Raw genomic sequence first — 24,333 nt, 5'->3', positions numbered from 1 at the left:
TGAAAAACGGAAAATAAACTCCAGGGGTATCTGGAGGCAAGGATGCCCACGTGCTGTGATCTGAGAATGGTTGGCTAGTCTCGGAAGTGGGGTCCAACAAAACAAAAGACGGGGGGGTCATTTACTGGAAAAGTTTGAGAATCATCCAGAAAATACACAGGAGCTGGAGAATGTCGCGTTCCGAATTCTTGAAATGTATTTTAAAAATCAATTCATAAGGTCAGAGACAAAATATCATCCAGGACAAAGTTGGAAGAGAGGAGGAAGGGTCCCCTCACCATCGACAAGGTGATACCAGATGAAAAGGAGGTGATAGGCTTGGAGGCTGGCAAAGAGCAGGGTCCAAGAGGCCTGGCTGGTCAGTGCACCCGCAGCATACTGCAGGCGAGGGGGCTCATGGCGGGAGCCTCGATGACTCCAGGGAGGGGCTCTCTGTCGAGTTACAGCCCCTGCCTCATTGCTCTCTCGCCCAGGAGGCTGCCTGCCCCCAGCCCTTGGTTACAGCTTTTCTGGACCAGGATGGACCCCTAGCCCCAGAGTCACCAGTGCTCAGACCATCTGCTTCCCTTTACACCAAGCAGCCTCGTTTTCCTGGACTAAGGAGACTCTCCTCGGGAACCTGAACCCAGAAGGGGGAGATCATTGCCATCGGGGTGAGGGCTGCAGCAGGAGGGTCTAGAATCTGGATAGGAAAGACTGGTCTGGGGGGCGCGGGGGGGCAGAGTTACGGGGAACAAAAACTGGGGCCAGCCAGGAAGGCAGTGGTGGTAGCGTGGAAACAGACCCTGAAAGCATGGCTGGGTTATTTACAAGCACAACAGAGCTGGGCTTATAAACGGAAATCTTACGAGGGCCAGGCAGGCAACACAGAAGAGTGAACAGAACGGGGGGCGGTAAGACTGGGGGAGCCCCCCAGAGCACAGTTCATGCAAAGGGCAGCCACGCAAAGTGGCCACTGTTCCCATGCAGAAAAGGGACCCTCAGGGTCCAAACTGTCTCATTTTCAAGAGAAGCCAATAAATCCAAAATTTAGTGTAAAACCTCCCAATTTCTTTTCTTTTCTTTTAATTTTTTGGCCGCCCCGTGTGGCACGCGGGATCTTAATTCCCCAACCACGGATTGAGCCCCTTGTCTACAAACTGAAGTGGTAAGTGGCCAGACGCCCAGACCCTGCTGGTTCAAGGCCCGGAGGCTCCCCTCTGACCACCCCTCCACGTCCCCGTGGGGGACCATCTCTCTCTCCCTTATCACTCCTCTGGGCCCTGTGACAGCATGCCTTCCTTGTCAACGTCAAAGCTAATAAACGGGGTGATGGGGTATTTCCCGGGCTTCCCAGAGCCTAGGCAAAGCCCTGCCTAAAGCTTTTCAATTCTCTTGTCATCATTCCGTGCTCACCACCAATTTCCGGTGTCTAATTTTGCTTCCTGGACCCTTTGATCCGGCAGGCGGGGTGCCCTGATTAGGGAAGAGCACCGGCCCCATTTTGCGAAGGGACAGGCTGGCAGTCTGCTCTATACAGCTGCCCTGGGTGTGCCTAGTTACCGGACCATCCCCTAGAGATGGGGTGTCTCAGAGTGCACTTACAAGTCCAGGGTCCACGGCTGCAAAGAAGGTGCTAGAAGTCTTCCCAACTCTGGAAATCTGCAGGTCCTGGCGCCCTGGAGGGGCACCCATCTCCAGGCCGGACTTGCTTGTAGAAAGGGGGGCCCTACAGAAAGGACACCCTCTGAGCCCACCTACATCCCTCCGCATCCTCTTCAGACAACATGGGGGGAAGTTCCGATGTATGGGGACGTTCAGGAAAGATGCCTGGGTTCAACCCTTGCCCTGGCGGGGAACGGGTGCCCTGGGGCCCTCTGAGGCTGACACCCTCACCGAAGCATAAACCTCACACCTGCTATCTCCCTGGCCCAGAGCAAGCACTGTGAAGTAAAGCCCCAGGGCAGGGGGGAAGCCCCTGGGCCACTACAATGCCTAAACAGGCTCCGCTGCAGTCAGGCAGCTGGGAGGAGGCTGGGATATAGGGCTAGAGCTTGAGGTGGAGGGGGCAAAGGGGGGGGTTCTGGCTGGAGAGGATGGAACCAGCCTGGACTCAGGAAAACTTGAGGAGGGCGCTGGGAGAAGAGAAAGACCTTCTCCCAGTGGGTGAAGGCAGGGCGGTGGGGAGAAGGGGGGAGGGGACGGGAAGGGGACAGGGAGAGGCACGTGGGCTGGTCCACAAAGCATGAGAGCTGGAGGGCCCAGAAGTCCAGGCTTCGGGCAGGCAGAGCTAGTCATCAGCTTTGAAACTGCCCAGTGAACTAGGCAGCTCCTAGCACTGGGTCTCCCCATGTGTCTGCCCGAGACCCCAAGTGCTCAAAGGAGAAAATCCCGGGGCAGGGGTCTCCCTAATGGTAGAGTGAAGCCTGCCTCAGCTAAGCTTCTCTGGGGTCAGGGGTCAGTGCCCACCCTGCGCCAGTTGACACAGTCACTGCTCCCACGACCCTCGCGACACCCAAAGGATGCGTTTCCCCATTTGACAGAAAACCAAAGCTCACAGAGGGGAAGTGATTCGCCCAGAATGCATCTGAGGCTGCTCCATCAATTAGCAAGCCATACAGACCAGTCCCTGCTCTTAGAACTGGGCATGCATGGGTGAAAGAGAGACAGGCCTAGCACTCAACTGTGTGCTGTACTTTACAGAGGGAAACGGACAAATAGAGAAGTTCAGCTAAGGATCAAGAAAATACGAAGGCCCACAACACTGTAAATCAACTATATTTCAATAAATTTAAAAAAGAAAAAAGGAATGAATGAGACAATAAATACCAAAAAAAAGAGAAAGAAAACGCAAAGGTAACAGGGTCAAGCATTTGTGGGGTGCTACTCTGGCTGGCAAACTCAAGGGAGGCCCTTGAAGAGGTGACAGCCTGCCCAGCAGACCCCCAGGGAAGGCCTGTCACACAGAGGGAACCATGAACACAGCAGCCCTGAGACTGGACAGAGCTTCCCGCCCAGGGCACAAGCATCTGGAGCTGAGGGCAGACACGTGGGCCTGAAGAGAGAGGGGATGGGAAGCTGCAGGACAGAGGCTGAGAGTGGAGGCAGGGAGGCCCAGCAGGAGGCTGTTACACAGGCCTCCATGTTAGAGGTGATGGGGCCTAGAGCTGGGGAGAGGATGGCGCAGGGGACCAGGGGTGCAAGGGAATAGAGAGAAGGAGGATGTGGGCCTGAACTGGGGAGGCTGGGGAGGGAGCAGAAATGAAGGGGAGGCAGATTTTGACCCTAAAACCCAAGCATCTTACCCCTGACGGGGACTTTTTCTCCTTTGTCCCTCATTAGCCAGGACAGCGGGTACACAGTAGGTATACAATTAACTCATTCATATATTCAATGAATATTTATTGAGCACCTACTATCGTGCATGGCAAAGTCCTTGGTCTCTTGGAGTTCACACTGTGGAGACAGAGGGCCCACGTGCGTGGTGCATGCCTGTGGTGATAGAGGGGAAGGAGAAGAGAAAGGAAGATCTTTGTTTCAGGGGCGGTGATCACTGCAGGCTTCTCTCTGACCTCCTCGGGGGAGTGAGGTGGTGAGTCTTAGCTGTGAATATCTTGAAGAAGTACATTTCAGGCAGAGGAAGCAGCAAGTACAAAGGCCGGGAGGTGGGAGGGTGCTCACTGAGTTTGTTGATTCATTCATGGGTACCTGTGCCCTTGCCTTGGAACTTTCTAAGATCAGTGCCTGGGTCTTTCTCATCAGACAGGAGTGCTCAGAGGGGTGAGTGGGGGCCACGTCCTCCCTGTCTACGCAATTCCTCTTCCCCCAACACGGGCCAGGCCTAGAAGCAGGACAGGTGGAGGGGAAAAGGCAGAGACAGTCAAGCAAGAGGGTGGGTTCTGTACTGTCCCACCGAGTGGAGCGTCTGTGTCTCACACTGCCACACCCGCTCTGCTCAGCCCCGGCACCACGGAGGGGCCTAGGAGAGCCAGGGAACCTACAGTGCAAACGGAGGGCCGGCCCAGGTGAACCCTAACCGCGCGCCTGCAGTGCAAGTGCGGAGTCTTAACCACTGGACGGCCAGGGGAAGTCCCCCGGCTTTCTTATGCTCATAAAATAATTGGAAGCGGACCATCACTTCCTCATTATCATTCCTAAGTCATTTCTGCTTCTCCAGCAATCTTGCTGACATGTCGCTCTAAATTCCACAGATTCAAGACTTTCTATTCTTACCAAGAAAAGATAACAGGCAGCAGACCCCCAAACAGGTCTGACCACACAAGGAACAAGGTGGGAGCTCGGTTAACGGACCTGACACGGTTTCTGCGGCAGCGACAGAATCAGATGAACCTCTGACAAGAAGATGCCCGGGATGGGGCTGGTGCAGGTGGGGGGGAGCGTTAGGTGCCAGCTGAGAACGACCCCGGGCAAAGTCACCGGGGAGCTGCCTGCCTGAATGGGCCAAGTCACTTCCCTCAACCTGCTTCGCGACGGAGAAAGGAGACCCTGCTTCACCTTAAGCGGCGGCAACCCCCTCCCCGTTTATCAACAGGTGAGAAGGGCTGGGAGGGTCTCAGCTGGAATTTACCCTTCCTGGGGTGAGGACGTTGTGCGCTGCCCCCTCGAGAACTCAAGCCCCATCAAAAGTCCAGGAAGAACAATGACTTTTGTTTTGGCCTATTTGCCTTCTGGGTGGTCCCTGGGGAGGCGAGGAGGAGGGCAGGGCTGTACGCCACCCTTTGGGGGAGAGAAAAGGGACGCAGGAAAGACGGCCCCGGGGAGTCCACTCCGTTCACACTTACCGAGGCCTCTCAAGACGCCGACCTTTCACAGGTATCATCTCATTTATCGCCCGTGGCTCAGAGACGGAAACAAGAACCCAGGATCACAACGGCCCACGGTGGTGGAGCTGCAGAGCCCGGGCGCGCGCCTGCCTTCTGGACGCCGCCGCCTCCCCCAGACGCTCGGGCGGACCCGCCGGGCCGGAACCGGCTCCTCGGCCCCGGGCCCTCGAGGAATCGGCGCCGCGGGCACAGCCGTGCCCTGAGGCTGGGCAGCGCCTCCGGCCTGCAAGTCGGCCGGGTCAGCCCTCCCCCGGGGCCCGAGCCACCCCTTCGGGCCGGGTCCTGGCCCCCGCCCCTGCCCGGGGGCTCCTGCGGCGGCCCAGCTGACTCAGCGCAAACAGAGCCGCGGCGGCGGGCGGGGAGGGGCGGGGCTGGGCTGGGCGGGGCGGGGAGGGCCCGGCCCGACCAGCCGCCCGGGGGCAGAAGTTCCGCCCGCCCCTCCCTCCGTGCTGCCCGCCCCGCCCCCGGGAAGAGGTCCGGAGTCGGCAGCCGCGGCCCCGGCAGAGCGCGCTCGGGAGCCCCGAGGGAAGCAGGCGAGAGCGCGCAGCCGAGCCCCTGCGCGGGATGACAGCCCTCGGCGCGCAGGTGGGCGAGAGCCCGGGGCGGGTGGGAGGGGCCCGGCCGGGGTCCGCGGGCGGAGGCCGCCCAGGGCGCGGTCTCCACGGCTGGGGAGGAGTGTCGTGCTTCTCTTTGGGGTCCGCGGTGTCCATCCGTTAGGTGCACCAGAGGGGTTCCTCCTGTTAAAAGGGGGCGCGTCTGGGGCGGAGGATGGACAGAATCCACTCGTAAATGAGGCTCGCCTTGTCACACGAGGAAGCATCTCTGGGGAAGCCAGGACTTTCCTGGGCGGGGGCAGCAAGACCACCTCCCCTCCCCAAACTGATTTTGGGAGGCGGGCAAGGTGGTGGACTCGCTGGGGCACGCGGAAACCTCAGGACAGGCCGTAGGGATGGGAGGGCCCGCCTCGCAGAGATGGAGTTTCTCCTTAGAAAGACGCGAGGGGTCCATCCCAGCCCTACCCGCGCTGCGCGGCTCTCCGCCGCCCTGCGTCGGGCTTCCCCAGCGGACGCGCCCCGCCTCCTTACCTCCCGACGGGCCGGTCAGGGTGTCAGAGCGGCCCGCAGGCTCTGCCGCAAGTGCTCGGCGCCCCGCAGCGCAGACTCCGGCGGACCCGCTGCGCCCCCTCTGTAGATGCGGTGACCGAGGCTCAGGCGAAGCCACCCGCCCGTGGCGGCCAGCTCAGCGACAGAATCGAGTCGAACCACACTTCTGGGCCCGAACGGGAGAAACTCCACCTACAGGCGGCCGCGCCCCACGCCCCTTGTGGCCGCCGGGACACCGCAACCCTAGAGCCGGATGCAGCGAGTTCCTCTCGTTCTGGGCATAATCTGGGCTCCCGGCCGGGCCGCCTCCGGGACCCGCAGTGAGGAGGGTGGGCGCGGGTGCTGGATTAGAGGTGAAGCAACTGCGGCAGGATTAACGGGGGTGGGGAGGGGCAGGAGAGCGGCCAGGTAAACAGACTTGACCTTTTAGTGAAAGAAGGGGGCGGGGAAGATGGGGTAAAACCCCGGCGCTCTACTGCCGGCGGCGGGGGGCGGGGCGCTGTGCTTGCTTGGAAATCGTCGCGGAGGCTTAGGAGCACTGCACCGCCTGCCTGGGACTGTTCTAAGCAGTTGGGGTGCTTAGGTCTCGTTTCGGCTCCCTCCGGGGGCCAGGAAGCAGGTACTGTTATCTTCAGGGGGTAAGTAGCTCCCGGAGGTCAAAGGGCTAAAAGGCAAGCAGGCTGGCTCCTGACCGCTGCCCTGCGGTCACGCAGGCGGAGGCGCTGACTCTTTAGGAGGCTGTAGCAGAGATTTCCAGCTGAGGAGGAGGAGGGCCTGACCTGGGCCTGGGCTGAGCGGGCAGCGGCGCGGGGCTGGGCTTGATGTGGAGAAAGAGTAGTGAGCAGCCCAGAGTGTCCACTACTTAGGGGTTGACGGGATCAGATGGGGTCCTGGGTTCCAGAGGAAGACAAGACCTTGGCATTGGACTCAGTGGCCCAGGAGTGCCAAGTGACACTGTTCTGCAGGTCACTACTAATCATTCGGGGCTCTGGATGGAAAAGGGAAATGTTTCCATTTTTCTTTCTTTTTTTCAGTGGAGACGGTCCAGGCCCTAAGAGATTAAAGTGATTTGCCCCAGGTCACAGAGCTAGAGGCTGGTGGGTCAGGGGCAGGGCTAGACTGCCCTCATACGCTCTGGTCCACGGACCCTCCACTGGCCACGCTGCTGCCCAGCTGCCCTCCGGGAGAGGATTTCAGGCCCTGGAGCGCTGGAAGTTCACAGAGGTGCTGGCAGCTGGGGTGTGGGGCAGTAGTGAGGAATGAGTTCTCCCGAGATACCTTACTGTTGTTACTAATATTAATCAGGAACGGCTTCCGTGCTGGGCACCTTTATATACATGACCTCACTTAATCCTTGGGAGTTTTACTGGTGTCAGAGTTTGAATGACGCCCCCTTTGGGGTAGGAGGGGGAAATGACCTGACGTCAGCTGTCTTTTTCTGATCCCAGTGTGATGTCTGAGGGCCTGGAGATTAAAGTCCACTCTGTGTGCAGGACAGGTGGGGCTGAGGGTAGGATGGCATGTGCTTTTTCTCCAGACAGCGTGATGTCTGAGGTCAAAAGGCCTCTGAGTGCTGCGTTCTTGTGACTTGTTGCCTGTGTCTGGGATTTTCCCATCCTAGAAACTTATCAACTTGTAGGGAGTTATAACCTCCGGGTGCCTTGTGGCTACTCTTTCCTGCAGGGACCACTAACTTATGCTACAAAAGGTAACTACGGAACGGTAGATGAGAAAATAAAGGCCAAGGAGGTTAAGAAACCACGCAAAGACAAACACCTTTATGGTTTGTAGTCACAGAGGTTTCAAAGTTCCCTTGGTTTGTTTCTCAGTAGAGCAGTTTTTTCCTAATGAATTCCAGTACAGACTCTTAGATTCCCAGTGGCTCCCAGCAGGTAAGAGGGACCTGTTGTGGTTGAGGTGAGGGGCCGGGAGCTGCTTTAGCACCTGGAGGCCTGAAGGAGACGCGGGGATGCGGTTTGGGAACCAGAGCCTGGACTCCCCTCCCGAGTGCCCTTTCCAGTGCCCAGACTGCCCTTGTCTCTGGTCTGAGCCGGTCCTGAGCCCGTGGGTGACCCTCTGGCCGCGCCAGTCCTTCTCCTCACCGCATACTGAGCCCCTCACACGAAGGCCACGCTGGGGATTTATCGGTTGCGTGCACCCCCCCCACTACGCATGATACTGTTGTCGGGCAGCTGTGCCAGGCTTTACTGTGATCTCGGTGAATGCTCTTGGGCTGGTCCCCTGACCTCTGTGTGACAGTTTCCCTTTTTACATCCCCCGCCACCCCCCCACCCATGGAGCACCCTACTCCACCAGACTCAGGTTTAAGAGTGAGACAGGACCCTAACTAGGCAGAAGTGCTGAAAGCAAGCCGGATCCATAAGGATCCTGGGGCCTCCCGGGAGCGTGGCTCTGCTTTCCGCCCCTCACCGAGAGAGGGGCCCAGACCACCCCTGGAAGCCTCCACTTGCACGTGGCCTAGGGCTCACCCCCAGAGTCCCCTTGGGGTCTGCTTCCCAGCAGTGATTGATACGCATGAGCTGTGCGCTTTGCTTACCTCCCAAACTGGGGCGTGACCTGGGCTGCTTCCACACGCACTGTAAAGGGCGCCATTTATGACTGGGCAGGAGATGGTTTAAAGGGGGCTTCCGATGGAAGTGACAGCGGCTGCAAACTCAACCTCGTGGCTCTTGAGCACGGCACTGGTGCTGGGGACCCGGTCCTGCCCTCCCACTACAAATGAGACGGGAATGGAAAACTTGTCAGAACGGTTCCTGACGGAGAGTGACCAGAGGGGTCGGTTCTGGGTTGAGTGGGCAGGACAGACCTCTCCCAGGAGGCGATGTTTCAGCTGAGACATGAAGAATGGAGAAAGGGGGGCAGCCGAGAGAAGAGCCTTTCAGGTGGAGGGACCAGTAGGTGTGAGGAGGAAAGTTCTAGGCTTGTCCTAGGCATGCGAGGTGGCCAGGAGGGTGCCCTGGGAGGGCTTGTGGGCCGTCTAAGGAGTTTTACTCTTTGAAGCATTCCTTTTGCTTCCGGGTTGGGGGTTGGGGACGGTGGCTTGGGGGTGTCCTGGGGCTGTGAGAAGGGACACCTCACTGGACGCTTGGCCCAGCTTGCCAGGAGAGAGGAGAAGGTGTACTTTTGCGGGGCCGAAACCGTAGGCTGAAGGGGAGCCTAAGGGACTCCCCCGCCCAGAAGCTTCTAGAACAGGCAGTGGTGCCATGTCCTGGGCGGAGTACAGGCTGAGCTGGACTGAAGGGCAAAGTGCAGACATCACTGCGCACTGAAGAGAAGTGCAGAAAAAGCTGGATGCAGATTAGAATGAAACTGGGGAAGACCAGGGGCCAGAGAGGGAGCTGTGTAACCTTCACTGATATGCTAATAATGTCTAGTGCAGTACTCCTGTTTTGCATACAAAGAAGCCAAGGCTGGCTGCTAGCTCAAGGTCACATCTAGATCACTAAGAAAGGTCAGGGAACTCTTTGCCTGGTGAATAACTGGATCCACAGGCAATGCTTATAGGTCTTGAATGGAGGACGCACGGGGAACAGGTAGGACGGGAGGAGGGTCCCCCCCGCCCCACCAGGAGGTGGGTCTGTGCTGTGGCTGAGGTGGGCTTCCCGGGCATCCTGGGAGACCGAAGCAGAAACCGTGGCTGTCGGAAGCTACAAGGTGCGTTCTGGGCCTTCCCTGAGGAGGCTGGTGGGCTGTGGCGGGGGCCCTCCCTCACGCTGCCCCGTGCTGTCTTCCAGGCCCAGAAGTTGCTGGCCCAAAGGAGGCCCCACCGGCCCTTCTTTGAACCCTCCGTCCGGGCCCTCATCATCTTGTGTGCCTCCCTGGCCGTGGTCCTCTCCTCCCTCTCCATCTGCGATGGCCACTGGCTCCTGGCCGACCACCGTCTCTTCGGGCTGTGGCACTTCTGCACCACCTCCGACCAGGCCGAGCTGCACTGCCTCCGAGACCTGAGGCAGGCCCACGTGCCCGGGCTAGCCTCGGGCATGGCGGTGGCCCGCAGCGTGGCCACCTTGGCCGTGGTGGTCGCCATCTTCGGCCTGGAGCTCCTCATGGTGTCCCAGGTGTGCGAGGACCCCCACTCATGCCACAGGTGGGCCGTGGGCTCCGCCCTCTCCCTCCTTGCGTTCATCCTCTCCTTCGGGGGCCTCCTGAGCTTCCTGATCCTCCTCAGGAACGAGGTCACGCTCATGGGCCTCACCCTGACGTTCTGGAGCCAATTCACGGCCTCCTTCCTCTTCTTCCTGAACGCCATCAGCGGCCTCCACATCAACAGTATCAGCCGTACCGACGGCGTCACGTACCCCTGGGGCCTGCCTGCAAAATGTTAGCCCCCCCCCCCCCAACGCGAGGACACTGAGTGCTACCAGAAAGTGTGGTCAGGATGGGACTTCTCCAACGTGTGACATTCAGACTGCCACCTCTCGGCTTTGGGGTGGTCGGGCCAGTGGCCTTTGCAGCCCAGAGGCCAGGTGGGTGCCTCTGAGCCATCAGCTGCACCAGCTTAGCCACGTTGTTAGGATGTTGATTTTACCAGAAGAAACACATTTTGAAACCTTTTCTTGAGTCGTTCCTGGGACGGGAGTAGATGTGGAGGCAGCTCGGTAACTGGCGCTCAGGCTGGCTGCACAGCCCAGTACATCTCACACCTGTTTTATTGACTGTGCTGGGATATGGGCTGCATGGTCCCTGGCGCCTCCTGGGTTGCTAAGAGTGAATCATTCGTCAGTAAAGGGTGTCCTGTCCAGTCAGTGCCTAGGACTTTCTTCACCAGCTCAAAGGGCCTTGTGCAAATTCCCTGCTTTAGCTTTGGTCATGTCAGGGAGGCAGCGTTCAGGGCTGCTGGGGTGTAGAAGCTTTTCAAACCGTTCGACTTCATTTGAGCCCTGCCCTTTGTCAGGGGGACCCCGTAATCCCTGGATAACCCCAGCTTCCAGCAGCTGGCTGTGCCCTGTGAATCCCACCTGAAGCCCTTCCGGGAGGGCCCGCCTGACTTGGTAAGCATGGGCATCCATCTTTGGTAAGGGCCAGACAGCCTCAGGGTACCATTTTTATCCTAGAACACACTTCAAAGAGCACGTATCTGGAGCTGCTGGACTCTGTGGGGTACTGGGGGCTGACCCGACCTCGGGTAATGATTAACAACCACCCCGGATGCAGAGGCCTGCAGGCAGAGGGCGCCGGGAACCAGTGGAGATTTCCACCCTTGCTGGCCACTTTACATTTCTGGGCATCAAACTGGCCCCTTTCCAGTCCCTTTTCTGCCCAGTAGGTGGGGTTTTTGCCCTCAGCCCCTTTCATTCTACACTAGCCATGTGCCCCTCCCCCACCTGATGAATTCAGGCCTTTCCTGGTTCATTCTGGCTGCCACTGATTGCATGGGGTTTGGGTCTCTGCCCTGCCAGGTCCTCTTTCTGGGCTGGACTGGGTGCCTCTACGTCTCCTGTGATTTTTCTTTTTTAACTTTTTGATTCCAAGATGTACAGAGTCCATGAAGGTCCCTGGAGAAAGCCCTGGAAAATGGGTTATCTGGCCTTCTCACCCCAGTAGCAGACTATAAGATGCAAAGGGGGTGACCTTGTCTGCAGGGGTGAGATGCAGAAGTTGGGGGCCAGGGCCACTTGTCCAGGGTCGCCCAAAGCCAGGACTAGAGCTGGGCCCACCTACCAGCAAGACGACGCCCTCTTCTCTAGCCCTAGCCGCGGGGAGGGTCGCCTCTGCTTCCCTCAAGAATGCTCTCCCCTGAGCGCGCAGGCTTTGTTTTGTAAAAGGGTTCAAATATTTTCGTCCTTTAACCGTCACATGGCTGGCAAGGAAGGAGTGCTAATCATTGAGGGAACTGAGATTCAGGGTAAAGGGTGGGACTTAAAATCCCCAGTGGGGCGGGGAGACAGGCCCCTGTCCGCCCTTGCCCAGGAGCAAGGCAGACCGACAGCCTTGGAGCCTGGGGATTTGAAACCAGAAGCCCTGGACCGAGCTGCCACTTCCCTGCTGAGTACTTGGTCAAGTCACAGGACCTTGGTGAACCAGTTTCTCTGCTGTCAAATGGGATTCTGCCCCATTTCCTGCCGTACTGCAGAAAACTTAGCTGAAAGCGGGAAGAACGGGTGCCTCATGCCATGCTAGGGCGACTGAAAGGGCTGGGGCTCTCCTGGGCTCCCTGCGACTTGGTTGTCAGAAGGCTCTGGGGGAGGAGCTGCTGGGTGGCTGAGTTGCAGTGAGGGGTGGGGAGGGTCCACCTAGGGCCAAGGGCCTCAATTCCTGCTAAGCCTGTCCCTGAAAACTGGAGCATGGGGCTCAGGGAAGGCCCGTCCTCCAGGAAGTGGTGGGGGACAGCATCCTTGACCTTGTGGCTCAAGGGCAAGAGGACTGACAGATACCAAGGCTCATCCCAGGAACTGTTTATTCCCCTGCCCCCTCCTGGGACCCCTGAAGTCTTCCCAGAAAACTCAACAGACCCAAATCCCAGGCCCTCTTCCTGCCCCAGGTCCCTTCGGTTCTGAGGATTATCACCACGCCCCCGCCCCAGGCCCGGAGGAGGGGGGTTGAGTCACAGGAGCGATCACACAGCATCTGGCAGGAAGATGGGCAGCAGTCAGCCCTCGGGACCCATCTTGGCCTGTCTGGGTGGCCCTGCTCCAGCCTCAGATGACGCTGGTCCTGCAGGTCCCCCGGCTCTGCTCCGAGGGGCTGGCCTTGGTGCCGCTGCTGAGGGAGCCGAGGGCCACCGGGTGCAGCGGGGACTCACGCAGGTGCCACTGCCGCCACTTCTTCTGAACCTCCAGCTGCACCTGCCCCCAGAGACAGCCGTCAGCCAGAGGGAAGGGTGACCCTCGCCCAGGGTCCTGCTCCCCTGGGGCCTCGTTCGGGCTCTAACACTCTGCCCAGCGGGCATGCCTTCCCCTCCTGCAGGCCACTTGGATTTACCATCTCGACGTCCAGTAGGTATTGAGGGCCCCCTTTCCCTTGGGTCCTTTCACCTGCAATCTCCACACACCTGTCCCGAAGAAGGGGCTTGTTCCACAGTCTCCAGATTGGTCACCTGGGGCAACTGGACACATCCCATGAAGCCACCCAAGCTCAGAACTTATCTGGGGGCCAAAGGGCTGCTCTTTGGGAACTTCCTTCACAATCCCTAGCTGTAGCAGCAAAGCCTCTGAGGCCAGACTTGATGCTTAATTTTTGGAAAACATCAGAGGCTACTCCCATTCCAGTGGGGCGAACCAGATGATCAACAGTCACAGGAAGGCTTTACTTGTGTGCAACACCGTATCCAACTAGGCCTGCAGGTGATCCTGGGGCTCCCATGAGGTGAGCCCAGACTCCTGGAAGCCGGGCCCAAGCCAGGCGGGCCCGGCCTCCCCCACCAGCACCACACCCCACTCCCGACCACCCCTTCCAGGCACAGCTGTGAGGGAACGCCCCTGCGCCAGGGCAGCCCAGGACACTCACCTCCCCGTTGAGAAAGCAGTAGAGGACGGCCACCACCAGGCCCTGCGGAAGAAGCAGGGCAACGGGGTAAGCGCGCGCCCGGCACCCGGCCTCCTACCCGCCCGGGGTCCTTTCATCACCAGCCCCGAGCTCACTGCTCCCCGTGGCTGTTCCAGAGCCTCCGCACCTCTCCCGCTCCAGGGGAAGCGGAGGCTTCCTCCTCCGGCCCTCAGTGCCCCTAGCTGTGCTGGCATCACCCACAGGCTGACACCCTTGGGGGCACGCCCCCCACCACCACCACCGTGTCCGTGTCCAGGGAGGGGCCCGCACCAGGGCAGCGTCAGCTACATTAAGTGCAGGCCACAGGGACCGGGCAGGTCACCAGAATCAGTGAAGCGGGCCGCCCGGGAGCCACAGCACCGAGCCGGGCCCACGCGCCCCGAGCTCAGCGGGTGGGGCAGCCCACGGGAGCCCCTGGGCCTGGGCGGGCTCATCTGCAGGACAGCTGGAAATCTGGCGAGGTGTAAACAGGGCCAGCTATGCAAGTTCAAAGACAGATGTGTAGCCCTGTGGTCAGAACAGCTGGCGTGCAAGTCACAGGCAGGTACCCGGCAGCCAGCAGTGGGGCATGAGCCCTCCTCACGTCCAGGTCAGAGTCCTCAGGGCTACGTATGCTTTAGGTTCCCTGGGAGGGTGGGGTCTGTGCCTATCAGGACCCTCCCTCCCCAGCATCCAGAGCGCCTCTCTTCCCAGTGGTACCCCGGAATCCTGGCGTGGAGCCTGCCAGGCAGGGCTCAGGCTGAGATGTGGGATCGGAGCCAAAGAGGCCTGCGTGGAACCGTGAGCTATGAGCAGGGTCTCACGGCCCGGAAGCCCCGCTCACCTCAGTGCCCTCCAAGGGCCAGCCTGTCCTTCCTAACGCGCCCCTGCCCTCAGGCTTCCCACAGAGGCCTGGGTGCCACAGCCCTGACCTCGGGTGGCCCAGGCCCTCCCCCCAGTGCCAGCCAGGCCGGCCCCTAGCTGCTTATGACATGGACAGGACCCCAGAGGGGGACGAACCAGCCTGCTTCATCCACACAACTGCTCAGGAGTCCTGGGGTTTTTTTGTTTTGTTTTGTTTTGTTTTTTAATTTACTTGGTTTTTTTTATTTTTGGCTGCGTTGGGTCTTCATTGCTGCGCACGGGCTTTTCTCTAGTTGCGGCGAGCAGGGGCTACTCTTCGTTGCAGCGTGCGGGCCCTAGGTGCACGGGCTTCGGTAGTTGTGGCACTCAAGCTCAGTAGTTGTGGCGCACGGACTCAGTTGCTCCGCGGCATGTGGGATCTTCCCGGACCAGGGCTCGAACCCGTGTCCCCTGCACTGGCAGGCGGATTCTTAACTGCTGCGCCACCAGGGAAGCCCAGTCCTGGCGTTTTAACAAGAGTTACAAACTAGAAGGATCTGCTCTGAGAGTCTCAGGTGTGGTTGATGCCACATGGACCGGGGACCACGGGGGTGGGGCTGGAACACAGACTCAAGGCAGCGGTTTTCAAGTTTTGCCACACGTTAGAATCACCCGGGAGCTCTGGCCCAGGGTGCACGCTGTGCCCCAACTCCAAACATCTGGGGTGAGACCATCAGCAGCTCTGAAAGATGGTTTGCAGGGGCACCATTGATTAGGAGCTGCTGTCAGAGGGTGTGAAAGTCGGGCTGTGAAGAGCTGGGTTTGGGGCACAGCTTAGCCTGTGTGATTTTGGGCTTCTGGGTTCCAGGTGCTTCGTTCAATCCTTGCAGAGCCCTAGGAGGTAGGTGGGGAGGACCCTTGCTTCACAGGTGAGGGACTGAGTCCCGGGTCGGCAGGCCGGGAGCTGGTGGTCAGGCTGCTGCCACCTCACTGGACCAGAGCTGGCCCAGCCTCAAAGGTCCGGAGACACAGTCTCACTGTTGAGGTGGGGGCAGCCCTGGGTGAGGGCCGGTTAGACGCGCCCCAGGTACACAGAGGGCGGCCTGCCTCAGCCAGCAAGCTTCAGAAATTCCACGGTTTGTATACAATCATTAAGAATACACAGTCTTGGACTTCCCTGGTGGCGCAGTGGTTAAGAATTGGCCTGCCAATTCAGGAGACACGGGTTCGAGCCCTGGTCCGGGAAGATCCCACATGCCGCGAAGCAACTAAACCCGTGCGCCACAACTACTGAAGCCTGCACGCCAAAAGCCTGTGCTCTGCAACAAGAGAAGCCACAGCAATAAGCCTGCGCACCGCAACGAAGAGTAGCCCCCACTCAACGCAACTAGAGAAAGCCTACGTGCAGCAACAAAGACCCCGTGCAGCCAAAATATAAATAAAAATTAAAAAAAAAAAAGAATATGCAGTCTTTGAAAATTTTAATGACCTGGAGAAACGTTCATGATGGAATGATAAAGAATTAAACAGAACAAGGAGGATATAAAACCACACGTCCTGATCTCAATTTTGTTTGTGTACATGTATGTATATGTGTGTGTGTCTTCTTGGATAGAAAAGAGACAGAAGTAAACACACTGACATTTTAACAGAGGTCATTATATTGGGTTATGAGATTATGGATGGATTTTCCTTTTTCTTTTAACTTTTCCTTATTTTCCAAATTTTCCTCAATAAGCAAGTATTTCTACAATTAGGAGGAGCTAATAAACTTCCATTTTTAGAAATATATGACAGTGATCATGGCATTATGGTTCTGTGTGTGTTAAGCTCTCGTCTTTTAGGAATACATGCTAAAATATTTACATTTGAAATACAACGATGGCTTGGGGTTGCTTAAAATGATGAGGGTGGGTGGCGGTAGAGGTGAAACAGGACAGGCCATGAAAGGGTAAGGGCCACACGGAGGTTCACTATATCGTCCCCTTCACTTTTGTATTATGGAAAAATTTTCCCGTAATACAAAATTTTAAAAATATGTGTACAGTATAAATGTATAATATATAATAAAATGCTATCTATGTTTGTGTTTGAACGGTGATTCTTTTTTTTAAAAAAGTCTTAAAGATCCTTTTTCTCTGTAAACATTTCTATGGAAACATTTAGGAAAGCGCTTTTGGTTTCCTCGTAACAAGCATTTCCCCAGAGAGGAGGCGAACGGCCTTCACGAGCAGTCTGCAGCCCCAGCCGCAAGCCCAGCTCCAGAGACAGGAGGTCCCCATCCACGCAGGATGACACCTGGGTCTCCAGGTCCTCAGCGGGGTCACTACCCACTTCTGGTGGCCGGGTCATGACCTTCCACCCATCTGGACCTGGACCCCCCCACCTGCTAAATGGGCCACAGCGAGCCCAGCCTCCTGCACGTAACATGGAAGCTTCCCGGTCCAGAGCAAAATGTCACGGATTACGCGAGAGGCGAGGCGCTCTGCGGGTCTGGGGTGCTGGCCGGCGTCTCTGGGCAGAGAAGAGGCTCAGAGGGAGAGCCAGGGGCAGCCCTGGGGTGGGGTCTGAAGGCGGGGTTAGGGCCAGAGCCCACTCAGCAGTGTGTTCCCAGAGACGCATCCTCCCTGGAACGTGAGCGAGACACGAGGACCACCCAGGGCACACCCATCCTGAACAGAACTCCAGGAATGAGGAGGGCGGCGTTGAGCCCCGCCCTGAGGCCTTGGCCTGCCTGCCCAGCTGAGGAAGACTGCGGGATAGTCAGTGTTGTTGGGGACAGGCTGGCTTCTTCCGGAAAACCCACGGGGAGAGAGTTCTCTCAGGCCTTTCCCGGGGGACTAGCCTGTTTTCCTCTAAACCTTGAAACAGAGTGTTTCTGTCTTTGCTTTGGCTACTGGGAAGCTCCAAACCAAATTTATGACACACCTCTGTCACCTTCAGAAAACTTCATCAAATTTGTTCCTGTGTATGAACTCAGTTTTGGCTTCATTTTCTTTATTCGCTGATCCCTCATCTACTTATTTTTTGTCCTTTGTATGTTTTCCCTGAAAGCTACATCATATTATTTTTGGAAGGAGATAGTTATGAGTAAATGAACAAATAACACTGTGAAGTTTGGGATTCATGTTAAAAGGCCCTTCTGTCCAAACAGGTTTACTATATTTTTAACTTTACAACATCTTGTTGAATTAGAAGGTAGGTGGTTTCTCCCCTCCCTTGGTTTTCTTTTTTTAAAGTTGGCTTTTATTTTTAGTAAATTGTGTATGTAACTGGTTTCAAAGAGTCAAATGTCTCTTGTCACACACAAAAAAGAAAAAACAGTAAGCTCCTGACACCCCTGCCCCCATTTCCTGTTCCTCAGAGGCAAAGACTTGGAACTCTCTTGACTGATTCTGAATTATATGCTGATGTTGCTACTTCTGAACTTCTCAACTTGGGGCGGTTGCTATGGACCTCCCAGTGTGGAGGGGGGCCATCATTCTTTCGCACAGCCTTCCACCACCACCCCTGCCCACTCCCCCAACACGCTCACCTTCCTGTCCCACTCCTCGATGGCTGAGCCCGAGCCCTCACGCTTACGTCATTTTGACGCTAGTCACTGAGACTCGTGTGACCGTGTGTGCTGGCTCATATTCCCGTTGTCTTCCCCGGAGTCAGTCTCTCCCCCAGTACTTGCATCTCCCGGCCCCGCGTGGCTGGTGGGGGACTTGGGCCCCGCTGAGGGTCGCGCAGCACGATGAGGTCTGCGCCTCTTGGGTCTCCGCCAAACGAGGCGCCCCTCTGCCCCCGGGAGGCTCTGGCTCTGGGCCTCTCCATTTCTCTCTCAGGAGAGAGAGGACACCTCCTCCCACCGTAAAGTCACAGTCCCCGGAGCTTACCTGGAATGAGCCAAGGGCCAGTTCAAAAAAGAGCTGCATCTCCATGGCATCCTCCGGGGAGAAGGCAAAGATTATGTAGTGGACTCCAAAGAGGGGGACCAGCAGGAGGGTGGACTTGGCCAGGCGCCTGAGGACACAGAGGCGCTGCGGTCTCGGGCCCCCCACACGCAGGGGCACCCCCGTCTCGCCTGACCGCAGGAGGCTTTGCAGCGGTGTTCCGCTGCTTGTTTGTTTTTACTTCCGTTTCAGAATATCTCCAACTCCCAACGTACCCGTCACCCGGACTCAATACTTATCAGTCCACGGCCAGTCCCCAAATTTCTGTTCATGAACCCTGTCAGTAAAACGCTTTGAACCCATACCCACATGAATAACTTTATTGACTGATAGCGTATCTGCATTATTACTATCACTCTGTGTCTCATGTATTATTAGCAAAGCCAGCATTCTCATTTGTTGGATAATAAATATCTGTGAGGAGAAGCTCTTTTGTTTTCTTCCCAGGTTAGGCTGCCAGATTTAGCAAACAAAAATACAGGATACCCAGTTCAATTTGAATTTCAGATAAACAATGGATAGTGGTTCTTTTGGTGTAAGTACTAAAAAACTATCTGTTGTTTATCCAAAATTCAAATTAAACTGGGCATCCTGTATTTTATCTGGCAACTCTGTCCTAGATCCCCAGCTGTCCCCTACTTTGGAGCCACTACTCTAGTGACATCCTGGGGAATCTGTCACCCAGTAATCCAGGCCTCTGCCAGACTCTCAAAACTCAGACCCTGACAGAGAAAGCCTCTGTTGGACACTGATTTGTCTCCAACATTTATCATGGGCTGAACTGTGTTCCCCCAGAATTTTAAGCTGAAGCTCTAACTACACCCCAGTACCTCAGAATGTGACTGTACTTGCAGACAGGGACCAGTTTAAATGAGACCATCAGGGTGGGGCCGTAGTCCAACCAACTGGTGTCCTTGTAAGAAGAGACACCAGGGATGCAGGTGCACAGAGAAAAGGCCACGTGAGGACCCACCCGTCGAGAAGGCAGCCGTTTACAAGCCAAGGAGACAGACCTCAGGAGAACCCAACCCTGCCAACACCTTGACCTTGGACTTCCAGCTTCCAGAATTGTAAGTAAATAAACTTCTCTTATTTAAGCCAGCCAGTCTGTGGTGTCTTATTGTGGCAGGCTGTGCAGACTAACACAGCATCTTTCTTGAACTCCTTAAAGGTTTTAAAGTATTTGGGGATCACATTATCTTGAAAATCTGGTGAAAGCCAAGGTCTGGTGAAAGCTAAGGTCTAGTGAAAGCTGGGACATACCAGCTCAATCCTCGGGCATCCACGGGGATTGGTTCCAGACCCTCCGCAGACACCAAAATCCTTGGATGCTCAAGTCATTTATATAAAACGGGGTAGTATTTGCATATAACCTACGCACATTTCCCCATATATTTAAATCATCTTTAGATTACATATAATACCTCCTACAATGAAAATGTTTTGATTGGGAATATTTTTTCCCAAATATTTTCAATCTGCAATCCAAGGTTGGCTGAATCCTCAGATGCAAATCCCACAGACAAGGAGGGCCACTGTCCCTGTAAAGATTTGAATTTGGGTCCCGGAAGCCCACTCTCTCACTCCCTAGCCTTGTCCCAAGGGTAAGATCTCTGCCTCCAGGGATCCTGCTTAGATTTCTTTTCTCCCCACCCCTGGGGCCAGGTCTCAGGGTCACATGGACCCACTCTCCCTTCCCCTGGTCCACTGTAAACTCCCAGGTCCCGGCTTTTCCTTTTCCTCCACCTCCAACAGTGCCCAGCACCAGCTGGGGAAACAGCAGGTGCTCAGTAAATGCCCGCTGACTGACTGAGCGAGCGTGCCTAGGTCCTTGCCCTCCACTTACGTATAATGGTTCCCTTCACTTCCTCTTGTTTCTTGAGTTCTAAGTTTTCTCATCAGGATCCTTAGGATGTTTATAAAAAGGATGAAATTAATCTGTAAAACACAAGGCAGAGGTGGGGCTCAAGGTGATTTGCTTTCCCAGCACCTCTCCTGGCCCCCGCCCCTGGCCAGGGAAGGCGCTGCAGACCACACCCGGGCAGCTCATCACTCAGTCCGCCACCCCCAGTCCTGGTGAAACACACTGTCTGGGCAGGGATGGCTGCCACAGCACCGCCCCCCGCCCCTGGGATTCAGGAGCTCTGAGGTCGGCTCAGTTGCAGCATGGATTACTCACACTTGGAATGCGTTGGTATCTTGTTAAAAGGCAGACCTGGAGTAGGCCTGAGATTCTGCATTTCTAGCAAGCTCCAGGGAATGAATGCTGAAGCCGGTCCTTGGACTATGCTTTGAGTTGCAAAGGCTTTACAGCAGAGGTTCTCAAAGTTCAACGTGCAGACTGCTGGGCTCCACCCCCAAGGTTATGGTTTAGTAAATGCAAATGAGATTTACTTTTTTTTTTTTTTTTTTGGCCACACCACATGGCCTGCAGGATCTTAGTTCCCCAACCAAGCCCTCGGCAAATGAAAGCACGGAGTCCTAACCACTGGACCGCCAGGGAATTCCCAAGATGTGCATCTTTAACAAGCTCCCAGGTGAAGCTGCTGGTTTAGGGGCCACACTTTGAGAACCACTGCTTCGGAGACTTACAGAATCTCTGCAGGTCAATCACCAGCTCCAGGAAGCCTTCTTGATTACCTCCTTTTCCTGATTCACTGTAGTTAGGGATGATGCTACTTGTCAGAGCACTTGAAATACTTGAAGGGGGCCAAATGCAAGCATCTGTGTGTGTCCACTAATCACCAGTTGAATCCTAACTTTCTGAAGGACAGGAACGGAGTCTATTTCTTTTGGTGTTCCCTTCCCCAGCTCCAGTGCCCAGTGCCAGCAACACTCACTAGGAAGCTGCCCGTGCGTCGGCCCCTCTCCTCCCCTCCCCCACCAGCTCTAGAATCATTTTGCAGCAGCAGGATCAGTGGAGCTGACTGGCTGGGCCCCCTGGGGCCTGGGGACAGTGGCCAGAAGACACAGGATTAGCAGCCTGGCTGGGGCCCCAGCCCAGCGCCCCTGCTTCAGGACACTTCTCAGGTCGCTGTTTGTGCATCTTGCTCTAAGCCATGCGTGGTGTAAACTAACAAAGTCTCTTTTATTTTATTTCATTTTGTGCCTTTGAATTGTATTTAATTTAACAGGGAGAACTTGAAAGCAAGAGGGAAAATCTTAACTATCCCTAGGATGAGTCTTAAATAGTGGAATTCTAGGCCCCGTGACAGGCTGGTAGGGAGAAACTTTGCATCAGGAGTGCCCACCCCACATATCCGTCAGTCCCTACAGAGACTACAGTCTTGTGAAAGCAGCCTGGGCCCTGGGGCTCTCGCAGGCTGGGCTGTCCAAGCCCCACAGTTACAGCAGGGAAACTGGCTCAGCCTTATGCAGCTATAGCACATCAGCTGGTCAAATAATTTCAAATGACGTGGGAAAGATTACATCTATTGCTAAGTGAAAAAAACAAACTAGGACACAAATCTATATTAAGCATTTTTGAAAAAGTACATGTGCTCAAAGAAAAAAATAGGAAGGAAAAGCATGTGATCACAATGTGCATCTAGGTACTAAAAATATGGGTGATTTTATTCCCTTTTTAAAAATACACTTTGTATTTTCCAATTTTTTACATGAATTCCATCATTTTAGAAATGAAAATATATTTTGATTTTATGGAAAAACAAGTACATTCTTATTAAAACATAGTTAGTGACAGAGTCAATGTTTTTCCACCACATTATCAACGTAATAAAAAAGGTTCTGACATTATCTAAATGTGACAAGCTGACAAAAAACAACTTTTGGTAAATAACAGCAGATTTCATTATACTGTTTTCAGCGTATTGACTGTAGTAGGAAATGAAAGCTTAATACCTTTCATTATCCCTTAAGCTTCAATTTAGTCAGATTATAAAACACTATGCTAAGGTTAGCAAATAAAAATGATCATCAAATTATTTGTTACCATAAAAAGACTTTGGGTAGCAATGTCTTAGGGGAGCAAACGTAAAGTCTTGTTTAAAGTGCTCGATACCCCCTCTGCTAGCAGTACACTCTGCATTACTACCCCATCAGGCACCCTCTTCCCTGAGTGCTTCCGGATTAATGAATGGCCCTCACACCTACTGAGAAAAGCAGAAATAGGAAGTCGTTATACTCTCCTGAGCTACCCACTGGCCTGATGTGGCTGCCACGCAGATTTCTCTACAATTTCCAGCTCTCCTATTGCAAGTTGAGATGGTAGGCAGGATCGAATAAAAGTCTGTTATTTTTGAAAAAAAAAGAAGGTGGTCATGGACGGCCCCAGGAGGTGAGCCAGTCAGCCATCAGCAGAGGAGGGGGCTGCTGCCCTGTCCCACCCTCCTGTGAGCCCAGGAGGGGCACGTTCTGTCACCTGGTTCTGCAGCCTTGGCACCCCTCGGGGCCTGTGCACACTACTTGCGGAGAGGGGCCGCCCCATGTGTCTTTCTTGTCCCTATCCAGGCCCCAGGCCCAGCTAAGGGCCGCTGGGTTGCAGAACACAATCAGCTGGGAACGTAAAAGCAAGACGAGCCCCCAGGACCCTCCCCAAGACAAGGAGACCCTGCATCTCTGCTATCACTGTTTTTAGAAAGCTCCCAGGTTGAGAGTCCAGTCAGGGTTGAGACGCCTGAGCTCCCCTGTCCACGAGTCCCTCCTGAATCGCTCCGCTGGGGCCACCCCTCCGGGCCTGTCCCCGTCACAGCCCCCCGGAGGCCCAAGACCAGTCTGGCACTTGGCTTTCTCAGCTCAGTGAGTCCACCCACTTCCACCAGAGACCACCGAGAAAAATGACCAGGCGCCAGTGCTCTGAACCAGTGGAGGGGGAACCTCAGGCCAGCCTGAGCCAGCCAGTTCGGGTAAGGAGCTCTGCTCGCCACGCCGCAGCTGCCACCCGTGGACCAGGCACAGGCAAGCTCCTGCCACCTGCCTCACTGCCCTCCCGTCCACTGGCCTCTCGGGGGCGGAGCTCCCAGACCTCCCGCCACAGCCCAGCCCCCGGAAGCTCTGTTTTACCCTCCACACACCCAGAGGCAGCAATGCTGGCCTTGCCCTGGCCCTCTGCCCTGCAGGCCGGTCCTGTTTTGGTCTCTCCCACTGGAGCCCAGCTCAGGGGGATGGCCACTTACCAGGACGGAGACGATCACAGGCCCTCGAATGACCCACCAGATAGACGCGTTGGCATTGATGTCCCAGCACCTAGGGAGGGACAGCCAGGCATCACAAGGAGTGGGGAGCTGGCTGACCAGAAGAGACTAGTTCTCTGAGGTCCCCTTTGCGGGAAGGACCCACACTGTGGTCCTGACCCGAGAGGCTGTGTGCTCAGCACCCTGAGAGCTGACCGTCCTCTGCTGCCAAGGAGCACTGCCGGGGCCAAGGGAGCACCTGGGGAGCAGAGCCATGCGGGCCCGGGATGGAAGATTCTGGACCCCAGAGCCAGCACGCTGTCAGAGTGCACCGGGGAGCATGGTGGCCAGGCAGGTGACCTCAGGGAGTGAAGTGTCAGGGTGACTGACGTGTGACCTCGGCCCCGGGGACATCAGGCACAGGGGCACTTGGCAGCTGCAGAGCCTGTGCTTGGTCTAAGGCGGCCACAACTCTGTCCAGCTCATTTTTGCCACAAGGACACACAGGAAATGTTGATAGAACTTTCTATTTGTTCTAAAGAAGCTGAAAATCCAGACTCTTTTTTAAGGGAATTTATCCAGTTAGAAGGATTATTTGGGGGGCTTCCCTGGTGGCACAATGGTTAAGAATCCGCCTGCCAATGCAGGGGACACGGGTTCGAGCCCTGGTCCAGGAAGATCCCACATGCCACGGAGCAATGAAGCCTGTACACCATAACTACTGAGCCTGCGCTCTAGAGCCCACGAGCTGCAACTACTGAAGCCCACATGCCACAACTACTGAGCCTGCGCTCTAGAGCCCATGAGCCACAACTACTGAAGCCCGCATGCCACAAGTACTGAGCCTGCACTCTAGAGCCCACAAGCCACAACTACTGAAGCCCACATGCCTAGAGCCCATGATCCGCAACAAGAGATGCCACCGCAATGAGAAGCCCACGCACCGCAACAAAGAGCAGCCCCCGCTCGCCGCAACTAGAGAAAGCCCGTGCACAGCACCCAAGACCCA

General features: G+C 55.9%; 2 protein-coding genes across 2 annotated transcripts in view; one reads left to right on the top strand and one right to left on the bottom strand.

Moving 5' to 3' along the window:
• Positions 1-5,295: 5,295 nt before the first annotated feature.
• Positions 5,296-10,500, top strand: TMEM37 (transmembrane protein 37). The gene is made up of 2 exons (XM_059054931.2): positions 5,296-5,408; positions 9,682-10,500. Exons 1-2 carry the CDS (start codon positions 5,388-5,390, stop codon positions 10,270-10,272), a joined length of 612 nt encoding a protein of 203 aa, XP_058910914.1. The 5' UTR covers positions 5,296-5,387; the 3' UTR covers positions 10,273-10,500.
• A 1,928-nt stretch (positions 10,501-12,428) lies between these two features.
• Positions 12,429-24,333, bottom strand: part of SCTR (secretin receptor) — a 78,783-nt gene continuing 66,878 nt past the window's right edge. The window contains exons 9-13 of the mRNA XM_059052853.2: positions 23,328-23,397; positions 20,039-20,130; positions 18,136-18,262; positions 13,394-13,435; positions 12,429-12,732 (exon numbers count right to left, since the gene is read on the bottom strand). Coding sequence (XP_058908836.1) covers positions 12,586-12,732; positions 13,394-13,435; positions 18,136-18,262; positions 20,039-20,130; positions 23,328-23,397 — 478 coding nt within the window. The 3' untranslated portion in view covers positions 12,429-12,585. The remainder of the gene's footprint in view (positions 12,733-13,393; positions 13,436-18,135; positions 18,263-20,038; positions 20,131-23,327; positions 23,398-24,333) is intronic.

Source organism: Kogia breviceps, chromosome 2 (genome assembly GCF_026419965.1).
Source record: "Kogia breviceps isolate mKogBre1 chromosome 2, mKogBre1 haplotype 1, whole genome shotgun sequence".
Lineage (NCBI taxonomy): Eukaryota > Metazoa > Chordata > Mammalia > Artiodactyla > Physeteridae > Kogia > Kogia breviceps.
The sequence above is the reverse complement of the archived record's forward strand: the minus strand, read 5'-3'. Positions and strand labels throughout refer to the sequence as shown.

Coding starts and splice junctions, on each gene's coding strand:
- TMEM37 (XM_059054931.2), top strand. CDS start 5,388: ATGACAGCCCTCGGCGCGCAG. Junction 5,409..9,681: donor TGACAGCCCTCGGCGCGCAG/GTGGGCGAGAGC, acceptor GCTGTCTTCCAG/GCCCAGAAGTTGCTGGCCCA.